The sequence below is a fragment of the Mus caroli genome, unplaced genomic scaffold, assembly GCF_978045245.1.
Source record: "Mus caroli unplaced genomic scaffold, Mus_caroli_1 scaffold_11, whole genome shotgun sequence".
NCBI classification, from domain to species: domain Eukaryota; kingdom Metazoa; phylum Chordata; class Mammalia; order Rodentia; family Muridae; genus Mus; species Mus caroli.
The window spans coordinates 116,902,141-116,914,753 of NW_028227266.1; the positions used below are offsets into that span (position 1 = coordinate 116,902,141).

Here is a 12,613-nt window from a genome sequence, read left to right on the forward strand (position 1 = left end):
GTTATTTAAAAACAACAGAGAATCATCTTCTTTGAGGGGTAGTCACTGTCGGCTTCCTTTGATCAATGGATGGCTCACACCTATACACTTACGGGTGGCACCGACCGGATATAATGTGTTGTTGAACAGGTTAAAAGGGGGAAAAGTTAGGACATACAGGGATAGTGGGAGAGGAAAAGAGGGAATATGTGTCATATCATTGTACACATGAAATGAAGTTATCAAAGAATATTAACGACTGAGAGAAAACAAACACCCAGGGAAGTGTGTTGTATTTATATTTATCACTGGCTTCCATATGAATTGTCCTTTTCTGTATCCCCATAATGCTTAAAATGATCATCCTCCAAGAAACATCATCTCCCTTCACTCAAGAACACACAAGACTATTCACCATTACAGGTGATTCCTCCAACCAGGAGAGACCCCCACCTTCTTTCTGATATTTTGCACGTGTCTAAACATTATGCAAGACTGGAACAGTCCTCAAAGTTAAGAATAAAAGTTTACATGCAATGGCTGTTTGATGCCAGTCATGGCCTCCTTAAAACTGTGGCACCAGGTGTCTTCAAGTGCAGCAACTGAAAGTTCCTTCTTACAAAGGGAGAAAGCAGGCCAGTTTCTGGTCTGACATAGGACTTAAAAGTTGCCACCACATCTCAATATGTTAAGAGCTAAACTGAAAATCCATAATTCTATCTATCAGTGAAGAGAGGCTCTTGAGGCACACGTCTACTCTCAAATCTGAAGGAACAGACGTCAGTGTAGAGAATTACGGTTTGCCTGAGCAGAAACTTCCATGACAATCAGTCTAGAGGTAAGAAAATCTGAACCCTAATTGGCCTACCCCTGGAGGTTAAATACGGACAACCCTATGAAATAAAAACTGCACTAGAACACGGGATGTGAGATCTGGAGCCCTTCTGTGAGTTCTTCCTCCTGAAGAGCCACCAAGTTCTCACAGGGAAGGCTGGAGAAAACTCACCCAAGCATCTGGCAGTGATTGGGAAGTACTCACAGCCATGTTCTTTACGAGATCTGCCCATAGAAGAAGCTGTTTTACTACTGCCCAATGCATTTGAATTTTTTCAGAGCCTCACTCATCATGGGAAGCAAACACACAACTACTTAAATGAGTAAAAAAGAAACAATAATGAGGAGTCTTGTCAAGTTCCCAGCCTAGAACTGAGACCTAACACTAAGACAACAGAATGTTCCCTCAACCACATACCTTAGCACTGTCTAGCTGAGTAAAGACCGAGACTGTAGTTTCTGTTGTTCAGGATACCACACCCAGCTTTGAGGAGAGATCGATAAATGGATGGACAGACAGACATACAGATAGGTGGGGATGCAGATCGTTATAATTATCACATTGAGAAACCTAATACTGAAAGCCAACAACAGCAAAAACTGAGGGTAATGCAAATAAACCAGAAACTTCTCTGTGTTGGAAAGAAATGCCAGAGGAGCAAAGGCCCTTTAACAGAAGGAAGAATGTCTTTGATAGCATCATGAGTAAACCAGATGTGACCTGGGAGTGAAGCTCTAAGCTTGAGACTGTATTAAATGAGACTGACCGAAGTGTAAGGGACAAATGAAGAAGAAAGGGAGGGAGGAAGGAAGGGATGGTAGAGAGAGAAGCAAGGAAGGTTCAGCTGGGCATGGTGGTGCAATCCTATAACCCCAGCATTTGGAGGCTAAGGCTTCAGAAAGATCGCCATATAAACAAATAGCCAAGACCTGAAAAGACACTGCAACAAAGAAAACACAAAGGAACAAATATGCATATGGCAGTGTTGAGGCCAGGGGTAACCAGGGCCTTTGGGGGAAAGCACAGTTGATTGTAACACAATGCTTAGAGCCTGCAGAGCACCAGGGGCTCTCAGCCACTGTTGACACAACCCTGGAGATCAGCATGTCTTCAACACAGCATCTGCTATCTATCGTGGCTACTGTTTACTAAAGGAATTGAAACTTCATGGCCACAGGAAAACTACATTAATCAGTAACAATCCAAATGTGAAACAATCCGGATGTTCCTAGGCAGATGAGTGATGGAAGGTGTGGTGTGTGTAGGAGTAATGGAATGAGCTACAGAACGATGCAAAGACGTGGAAGAAATTTAAGTATGTGTCACTGTAGGAAGGAAGGCCATATGGAAGGATGCCCATGAGACATTCTGGAAAAAGCAAAGTTGTGATAGCAAAAGTAGCTTCTGAGTGTCGGCAGGAGAAAGGATGAGTAAGGAGGACACGGGATTTTAAGGCCATGAAATGATTGTGTGCGGTGTGACGATGATGACACAGAGTGTAAAACTAGAGTCAAGTCTCATGTGCACTATGAACTCAGGTTACGAGAAGGGTTGGCGTGGGCTCACTGGTTACAACAAACCACATGGTGTGGGCTTTGATGGTAGGAGAGGGGAAGTTCTGGTGGACAGAAGGTAATTTTTGTGAACCCAAGACAGCTCCAAACATGAAAGACTATTTTGTAAAAACATGAATAAAATTCTGGGGGGGGGGGCGGGAAGGGGGCAGCAGGAACTGGCAGATCCATTCCAAATGCAAAGCACAGGCTGAGCAGGTACCACAGTGGAGGCGCTTGCCCAGTGGGTGGGGCTCATGGACTTTATGCTTTATCAAGCACAGCCTTTAGACTCACTCACCTGAAAGTTGGTAGGCATGACATACTTAACTTTAAAAAGATTATGACTGTCCTAGGAAATGATTATAATAAACCCAGATATATTTTAAAATATTCTTGTGCAGTGATCACAGTTATTTTTCATCCCACATAGCCTTCTGTCTATTACTTTGAGTTCCAAAGCACAGTACTTTATGTAAAGATCTGGCCTTCAACAGTAATGATGAAGTTTTTCTCCATTGGAAAAGTTTCATATACATTCTCAGTAAATTTGTATAGGAAACTTTGTATTTGAGAAAAATTAAAAAAAAAAAAACCTATCTACCTAAGTTTATGTTTTAAAGTCATTCAGTTGACCTGAAATCAGGAGAAGACAAATGATAAGCATTGTGGCTCTGGTCACCATCACACCAGGTGGTTCAGGAAGTAAGGCGCTTGCCTGTTGACTGAGCTTGACTGATCCCCCAGGACCCACCTCAGAGAATGAGTTAACTGATCCCCTAAAGTGGTTCTCTGACCTCCACTAGAACACCACGATATGTTCACAATAGATAAGGAGAACAGAATAAAACAATTTTAAAACTGAGACTATATGATTCACCCCCACTTTGTTATTATTTTAAAATCAAGCATTTTGAAAACACATATTCTCAAAAACCAAACAAAATAATACAAAACCCAGAGTATCTCTGTAAAACTATCATATGAGGAATACATTTTTAATCTGTGGTTTCTAATATTTTAATTATATGTTTTGAAGTAATGGTTTATGCAATCTAAGAGTAAATAAAATAGCAGAAAGCACTAATTACAGTGCCTGTGTTTAAACTAAAAATAATCTCAGAGAACAAGATATGTGCTATTAATTCATTTGATGATTCTTTTACAATGAACAGAAACCATATTTGTACATAAAGAAAACACATAAAATGTTAAATGTATGGACATAGGAGGCATACATCCAAGCATTCTGGTTTGGACAGTAAGAAGAGGAAACTTTACATACTCGGCTTTGACAGGCAGCACACTTCTAGTCTTTGCTCTGCTGAACACCTGTAGAGTTGGTATGCTTCCTCCAGGGCACTTCTATACCACCTCTTCTTCTTTGTACATTCTGCTGCCTGGAGAAATGCATAAATTCAAACAAGGAATAGTGTTTATTTTTAAATGTTAATTTTGTTTTAGAACTTATACTTGACATAACACTCACTGGAGCTAAGTCTAATTTGAGCACCACATAAATGTTGCTTAGGCTTGGTACCTGGCTGTTGTTTTAGTGTTTTAAATCTTAGCAGAGTAGTGAGAATCTAAGTTAATGACCCTTCATTAAGATGATATGATGCATTTCCCATGCTCCCAGGGTAGCAAGCAGTCAGCAGGATATATCTGCAGGGGGTAACACTAACCTCACTTTATGTGACAGAGAACGAGACTCAAGTGGTTGGGAATGACAAAGCAGTGTTCTTAGTGTAAGACAATTAATTCTATTTGCATCTAGTGTGGTGTTGTGCCAGACCTACACACACACACACACACACACACACACACTCTTTGCCTGCTATGCCCCAGGCTCTCCGTGTGTATACTTTGTGAGTCTGAGCAGCCAACCACTGACTTTTCATGAGTGTTATAGGACACAGTGGATGACAATTTCTAGGATAGTAGGAATGCAGTGTGTGTCATTCTAATAAGGCATTGCACATTTTCTAGATGTTTAAAAAGCTGAAAAAAAGAACCTGAATTAAAAATATCAATCATCTAATACAGCAATTTTTCTAAAACCTTTTAATTGCTAGGAAGTTTTATGACTTTAAATATTACAATTATAAAATGCGTGACTGATTTTCTTTTTGAAAATGCCATCAGTGGGGATATGGATATTTCTACTGAGACATATTTACCACCCAGACATGAAGCTCTTAGGCTTGTCCTAGATAGAAGAAATAATGCAGTATTTGCACACAATTTTCAACCTCTCCAACATTCCCTCTCAACTCACAGAATGAAACCGTGAACAAAGCCCTTTTCAGATGCCACATGGGTAGTCCCCAAAGTATTATCAACTATTTGCTCTAAGTATGTCCAACATTGTCATTTATTGATTTGCTACATTCTGACATATGTTGTAGTTACAGGTGGCCATGACCATCACCACCCAAAAACGAAGGTCCATGACAACCCTAGGTGTTTATCTTTGTAGCTTTCGTGGTGCCACGGATCTGGCACCTCAATGAGTGTTGTGAACATTCAGAAACTGCCTCTTAACTGCTTTTGGACAATCACTGGTACAGAATTGAAGCAGTAAAAGAGTAAAATCAAATAAAAAATACTTTCATATACACAAAATGTAAATTTCATTCATTTACTATGTTAAGCTGAAGGGGTTTGCCACCCCAAAGGAGGAACAACAATATCAATCAACCAGACCCCCCACAGAGCCCCCACAGACTAAACCACCAACTAAAGAGCACACATGGAGCAACCCATGGCTCCAGCCACATATGTAGCAGAGGATGGCCTTGTTATGTATCAGTGGGAGTAGAGGCCCTTGATCCTGTGAAGGCTCGATGCCCCAGTGTAGGGGTATATGAGGCCAGGGAGGTGGGTGGGTGGGTGAGGGAGCACCATCACCATCATAGAAGCAGGGGGAGGGGGTATGGGATAGGGGGGTTCTGGAGGGGAAACTGGGAAAGGAGATGACATCTGAAATGTAAATAAATAAAATATCCAATAAAAATTTAAATTTACACACAAAAAATGAAAATGTAAGCAATTCGATTTGTTAGCTGTAATCTTTAATGTTTACAATTTATGTGCGTTGTGTATGTGACACAGCACATGACTGGAAGCTAAAGCACAACTTGTGGTACCCTAACAGGAGAGTTGTAGTGATTAAACTCAGGTCGTCAGGAGTGGAGACAAGCATCTTTACCCACTGAGCCATCTGGCTGGCTTTCACTCTCCACATGTAAGTTAAGACTGTCACGGTGGCCATGGTAACACACACCTTCAACCCCATCGCTCAGGCAGGTGGATCTCTGTGAGTTCACAGTCAGCCTGGTCTACAGAGTGAGCTCTAGGCCAGCCACGCTGTATATAGAGCTCTTGTCTCCAGTGTGTATGTTAGGTTGTTAGCTAATGTGTCTCTGCAGCACTAACGTTACCATGATGATAAGAAGCTGCCCAGTGGGAATCTCTTCATAAAACTGAACAGACGATGCTCTTCGGTTACCTTTAAAGAAAGAGCTCGGGACTGACGCTGGCAACACTGAACTATAGAGAGCTCAGGGAGCTGGGAAGCTGGGACTCTGTCAGGGCTTCTTTAAGAACTTATGGTAGATACAGGACACCTAGTGGCTGAACAAATTAACACTGCCTGAAGGTGCTCAGTTGAGCCTCAACTTTATGAAGAATTTTTAATTCCAGAATGAGACTCAGCTGTACACTGCACTATTTTTTTAATCAAGACGTGGCAGGTTCAAGCTCTAGGGAGTCTGGATCTCCATCTTTGACACTCTCTGAACTCTTTCTCACTAAGTCAACCATGATTAATGCCTTTTCTATTCTACAAATTCAATATGCATTTATAAGCACTTGAAAAAAAGGCATTTATTTGACATTGATATTAATAGATATATGTTTTGTTTTTCCTTTCTTTCTGATTATGCGATTGATTGACTGATTCGACATAATGTAGCCCCCTATTTGGGGAACTGTTGGTGAGGAGACTGTGTGAAAAGCAGCGTTCTAGCATTCTGTGTGGGGTAAGAAAAGCCTACATGGCAGGAGGCCAGGGCAATCACCCATGCAGAGTGAGCGAGAGCAGAACAGCGGCCAGAGAAACTCACTGAAACTGACAGGGTGTCTTCTGAGCAGACTTGAAGGAGTTTGGGGAACCAGCCATCTAGCCCTTCAAGGAAAGAATGTTTCTGGAGAAGATATCCTCAAAGGTCAGATATGGATGCATATTCAGGATGCATCAAAGAATGCAGTATGGCAGAGAGACAATGATAAAAGATGGGGAGAGTGCCAGAAAAATTACTAAGGGCAAGAATAGGGAGGGCCATGAAGCCAGCAGGAGTGTTTAGTTCCTGCCCAGCCTGAAACAGGTGACACTGCAGAGCTCTGATGGAGATGGTCCTTTATTTGAATTCCCTGCCTCTCCCGCTTTGTGAGACATGGTCTTACGGCATACCTCAGGCTGGACAGAACTTGCCTTGCCTGTCTAACTCTGATCACTGGAATTACATGCACCACCATACCTGGCTTTGGTTAATGCCCTCAAACAGTCAATCTCACTACTCTGATGAGGTCAGGTCATGCAGAAGTAAGTGTCGCTGTGGAACAGCTGCTTAGCAGGCTACGGCAACAGCCCAGGCAGGAACCGCAGTGGTGTGCAGCAGGGAGACACTTTCGAGAGTGTGAATTCTGTTATTCCATTCCAGCTTCCATTACTTTAGTAGTATTAGTAACAAACTGATTTAACTGTTAGAGTTTCTATCATTAACACCTTGTGTATGCTACAGGCGAATATCATCACTCTAGGTTCTACGTTCCTACAAATACTAAGATTCTGTTTCCTGTTAAATTGGGGCTTTGTTGACAGTAACTTAAATTGACATCTACTGAGTTAAATCTTCCACACCAAAAAGTGGACTCTGTTTTTCCATCTTCTTGGGCTTCTTTCCCATCTTTGCAGTAGGAGTTTGAAGTTTTACACAGTAGGTTTGATGCTCTGCTTCACACTCTTACTCCAGTGCATTTTATATAACTTGGTGTCATCAAAAATGAGTTTCACAATTTTATTTTCAAACCAGTCGCTTGTGTGCAGCAATCGTATTAGCTGAGATAGACCTGAATTTCCCACTTTGAATAGTTTTCCTATTATTCAGTAAAGCTTTGTTTACAGTAGGTTTTCTACTTGAGTTCCATGGCTTTCTCAGGCATATAACCATGTTAAACACATTGTGTTGAAACTAGAGGTGACTCAGTGGTTCCCAGCACTGGATACTTTTCAAGATGTCTTTACTGTCCCGTACTCACATAGCGACTCACAACTGTTTTTATTCCAGTTCCTATTCATATAAAATACAAATTGAAAACTATCATTTTGCTTTTCCCTTTCCTGTCCGCAATTGTGCTTTCTTTCACCTAATTATATAAAAAACGAAAACACAATATTAAATATTAGAATATAGAAATTTAACATACTTTTTAAAAATTCCAATTTCTTACAGAAATGATGTTTCTCCTCTAATTAAAATACTCAGTCAGATGAGTTCATGCTTTCTAAAACATGAACTGAACCGAATCATTCTGTAGAGGACTTCAGAAAAAGTGTGTTTGTAACCATCCTTGAAAACAGCTCTCCTAGACACTGCTACAATCACTCACTTGGAATCTTCCAGGCAAAGGTCTCTGGATTGTCAAGAGAGGCCCAGTATCTCACTAAACAAATGCATTCCACATCCTTGTTACTAGGTTGATGTTTATCAAGAATGAATAAACACCGAGCCTGAAGGTATTGTAATGGTAACATTGTCATTCATTTTACTTCAAAACACTAATAACTCTCATGTGGTGGCCTAAGCCTTTGATGACAGTGTTCAGGAGGCATAGACAGGTGGATCTCTATGAGTTCCAAGCCAGCCAGATCTACACAGCAAGTTCCAGCCAGCCAGGGCTATACAAAGCAACCCTGTCCAAAAGGGAACAACGTTTAAAGATGAATACCTAGAGTAGGGCATGTGACGCTTCTGCTTATCTGCTAACTTTCAAAATATAAAATGTCCTCCAGTTGCTCTACCCCTTACAAAATTAATAAAATTTCCACTAATGTGTTCAAATTGTTTAAATTTCTGTTCATGCCAGTTCTTGCACTTCATGTACAAGGAGCACAGCCCAGGCTGCAGCTTGTCCCCCTGATCCTCAGACCTCTCTTCCCCTACGTTTACCATATCCTCACGTGTTAAAATAAAAAAGAAAAGAGGCCAAAGAAAATGTTTTTGTTGCTCTATTATCATACAGTGTTATAGTTGATACCTTGTAGACTTGAAAGAAAGTATATTTTTCATGGTGTTTTAAAAAAAAAATTTAGATTCCCACCTTCCCTTTCCTCCCTCCAAATCCTCTCATGTAACCCCCTTGCTCTCTTTCAAAGTATGGCCTTTTTTGTCTTTAATTCTTGCAAATGGATGGTGTGTGTGTGTGTGTGTGTGTGTGTGTGTGTGTGTGTGTGTGTGCATGTGTGTATTCCTAAATATAGAAGTACAACTGCTTAGTACATATAGTATTGCTTTAAGGGCTGACCATTTGGTACTGGATAACCAATTGGTGTGCTCTTCCTTGGGAAGATTATTTATTCCACTCTCAGTATTCCCCAGCTGTGGTAGTTCTTTGTCTAGAGTTGAGACCCTATGAAATTACCCCATTCTATGTAAACATGTCCATTGGTGTCATCCTTTCTTAGGGCATATTTGCCTAGCCATGTTTTTGAGACTTCGCAGGTGTAACTTCATAGATATAATATTTCTAGGAGATGCATTTCTCAGCAAACTTCTTGTTCCTTGATTCTTTTCATCTTTTTCCCCCTTTAAAACAATGATGCAGAACTTGCATTGTAGATGTATCCATTGGTACTGAGCACCACCATCTTCATTTTGATTAGTGGTGCTTTTCTATAATCTTCATCTATTGCACAGCATTTTCCTGACGAAGGGTGAAGACTGTGCTTACCTGTTTATAGAACAAGGATAAACGTTGGGAATGTAGCTAGAATGTTTATAGAAGGATAAACGTTGGGAATGTAGCTAGAAACTATGCTGGTTCAGTAAAGGGGTGGTTGTAGTTTTTCCTCCGAGGTCCATGACTTCAGTAGCTCAAGGTAGGTGGTTAGGGTTCTAGTACCAGGCATGATTTCCCTCTTGTTGAGTAAGCCTTAAGTCCAATTATAGAGATGTTGGCTAGCACCAAAGTACTGTATGCCACCACTGCACACTTAGCATTACGGTTGCCATATTGGTCACGGTAGTGGTTTACAGCCGTCACTGCTAGGTAAGACTGCTGGTTGCTTCCCTCCTTTGGAAGCTGGCATGGTATATGCTGGTAACATGAACCTGACAAATACAGAGGCAGATGCTCACAGCCAACCATTGAACTGATCACGGGGACCCCAATGAAGGAGTTAGAGAAAGAACTGAAGGAGCTGAAGGGGTTTACAACCCCACAGGAAGAACAACAATATCAACCAACCAGACCTCCCCAGAGCTCCCAGGGACTAAACACCAACCAAAGTGTACACATGGAGGGACACGTGGATAGCCCTGGGGCTAATTATATTTGATATTAATTCCATTCCCCTATGAGGGGTTGTGAACAAGGAATGAGTCAGCACTCAGGTGATTTCCTGTAAACCTGTTTCCCACCTTAATTTGTAAAATAAAAAAGAGCTGATGATCGGGCAGATAAAGGGAAGGTGGAGCGAAAGGTAGGGAGAGAGAAGGAGGAGAAAATGGAAGAGGGAGAGGACGCAGAGGAGGAGGAAGAAGAAGAATAGTGGAGCAGAAGCACATGGCCTGGAGAAACCACAAGTTCTAAGGGGTCTCATAGATGTGGAATATGGTAGTGTGGTGGTAGATCTGCTCAATCTAGGCACACAGCGTGTATTCATATTAATTGAGTTGTGTTTTCATTGCTGGGGCATATTTGGGTTGGAGATTTACTGCAACAGGGACCCATGGCTCCAGTTGCATATGTATCAGAGGATGGCCTTGCCAAGCATCAATGGGAGGAGAGGCCCTTGATCCTGTGAAAGCTTCATTCCCCAGTCTAGGGTAATGTGGTGATATGGGAGTGGGTAGGTGGGAGGGAGAGCACCCTCATAGAAGCAGGAGGAGGGGAGATGGGATGGGGCTTTCTGGAGGGGAAACCAGGAAAGAGGATAACATGTGAAATGTAAATACAGAAAGTATCCAGTTAAAAACGAAAGAAAGAAAGATAATCCTCAGGAAGGAGGCTTTCCAGCTCTAGGAAAGACCCAGCTCAGGTCTCTGGGCTCTGTGTCCAAAGTGCATAATGTTTTGACAACCGGGACTTATCTTAAAGGTATTTTTTTTAATTAAGATTGTTTTCATGAATATATTTGATCATGTTTTCCCCTCCCCAATTCTTCTTAGGATCTACCCACCTAACGTTTATGTTGTGCTCATTCTCATTTACTGTGAGAAGCTTCTTTGATAAGGGTTGAGAGAGACATTAGGAGTCATTTTATTGCTCTGTTCTTTGAACAGAATAATAGTATTAGGTTTTCCCTTAGGCCTATGACCTATATAGTCTCAGGTTCTTGGCCACTTTAGCAGTGTCAGGTATGGATTGCATCTGATGGAGTGGGCCTTAAATCCCATAAAACAGTGGTTGTCCCCATAATACCTGTGCCACGATTGCACTAGTAATTCCTTGTAGGCAGGCTACTGCTGTGGGTCAGAGTTTGTAGCCGGTTAATCCCGATGATTATCTTTCTCCTCCAGCAATGTGCAGAGCATCTCCTAGCACCATGAATGCTTGTCAACAGAGATGAAGCATCTATTATGCACACCTTAACTTCTTGGTCTGAACACAAGTAAGTATTGTTTGAAAGAATTTTTTATTGTGAGTGTTTTGTGGCATATTGGTTTTTTGTTTGCTTGGCCTTTTGGTTGTTGCTGTTTTGCTTTTTGTTTGTTTTGCAAGTCTATCTTGTGACTGGTGTATCTGGGAGCAGCTCCCTTGACAAGGCAGTGTCTTCCTTTGTGCAGTTGCTCTAAGCATATATCTTATTGCTATTCCACACCATTCTATTTGGATGGCATGTGAACTCTACATCATTATCTCTAAGCACAGTCCAAAGTACTGGCCATTCTCAGTAGCTTCATTTCTCTTCAGCTGTGATGAACAGAAACTGCCACTCTGCACAGATTTCCTGGGGAAAAGCTGGCCATCAGTATACTGTGTTTCTCAGGCTCTTAGGTACACGCATCAAATGGTCAATCAAAGAATCTTGTACTTTGCATGAGGTGAAGGAAAACAACCATCTTTATTTTTCCCTACATGGGTAAAGGTATAGGGAAACTTCCACAGCATTCTAATGTTTTTTCTTAAGAAACATTTGTATGTTAAATGTCAGTTTTTTTAGACTTATGTAAATTAAGATATGTTTTGGCAATTCCCTTTACATGCTCTGCATAAACTCTGAATGTGTGTGTGGGGGGGAGTGGTATATGTGTGCACGGTGTACATGGCAGTGTGCATGCATGCACCTGTGCAAGTGCAGAGCCAGATAGAAGAATGTATTTCCTGTTCTACCACTCTCCACATTATCCTCTAGAGACAGAGTCTCTTACTGAATCTTGAGCTTGCTTGTGTGGGCTGGGCTGACTGGCCAGCAAGCTCCAGCAATTTTCTTATCTTGGATCCTTATACTTCTGGGATTATAGGTCATCCCAATCAGGCTTGGAACGTTCATAGGTGCTGACATCTAACATCGTCACCATTCTTGTGCAGCAAGTGTGCATAGCCACAGAACCATCTCTCTGACTGTACATGTATGTGTGTATACATTTGTGCCTTATTTTGTAATGTGGAAATACAATTTTTGTCCTTGGTTTAGAGTCCTAAAATCTTATATAGTTTACTAAAACCTGGCTATCTGCAATAATGTTTACTTTCAAACTAGCTTTGCCTCATATTAACATAAATATTTTAAAAGATTTACTTACTTATATTTTATGCTTACAATGTCTGCTTGGCAACATGAATATAAATGAACCACATGTGTGCTAAGTGCCTATAGAGGCCAGAAGGTGATACCAGATTCTCTAGAACTGGAGTTAGACAGTTGTGAACTATCATCTGGGTGTTGGTAACAGAACCTACGTCCTCTGTAAGGGCAGCAAGTGCTCTGAAACACTCAGCCATCTTTCCAGCGCGCATA

At 41.3% G+C, this 12,613-nt stretch overlaps 1 protein-coding gene across 3 annotated transcripts in view; it reads right to left on the bottom strand.

The window, feature by feature from the left end:
• Zcwpw2 (zinc finger CW-type and PWWP domain containing 2) overlaps positions 1-12,613 on the bottom strand; it is a 154,338-nt gene that overhangs the window by 80,987 nt on the left and 60,738 nt on the right. For all 3 annotated transcript variants that reach the window (XM_029481341.2, XM_085828160.1, XM_021172906.3), the window contains exon 4: positions 3,653-3,767. In XM_029481341.2, coding sequence (XP_029337201.1) covers positions 3,653-3,767 — 115 coding nt within the window. The remainder of the gene's footprint in view (positions 1-3,652; positions 3,768-12,613) is intronic.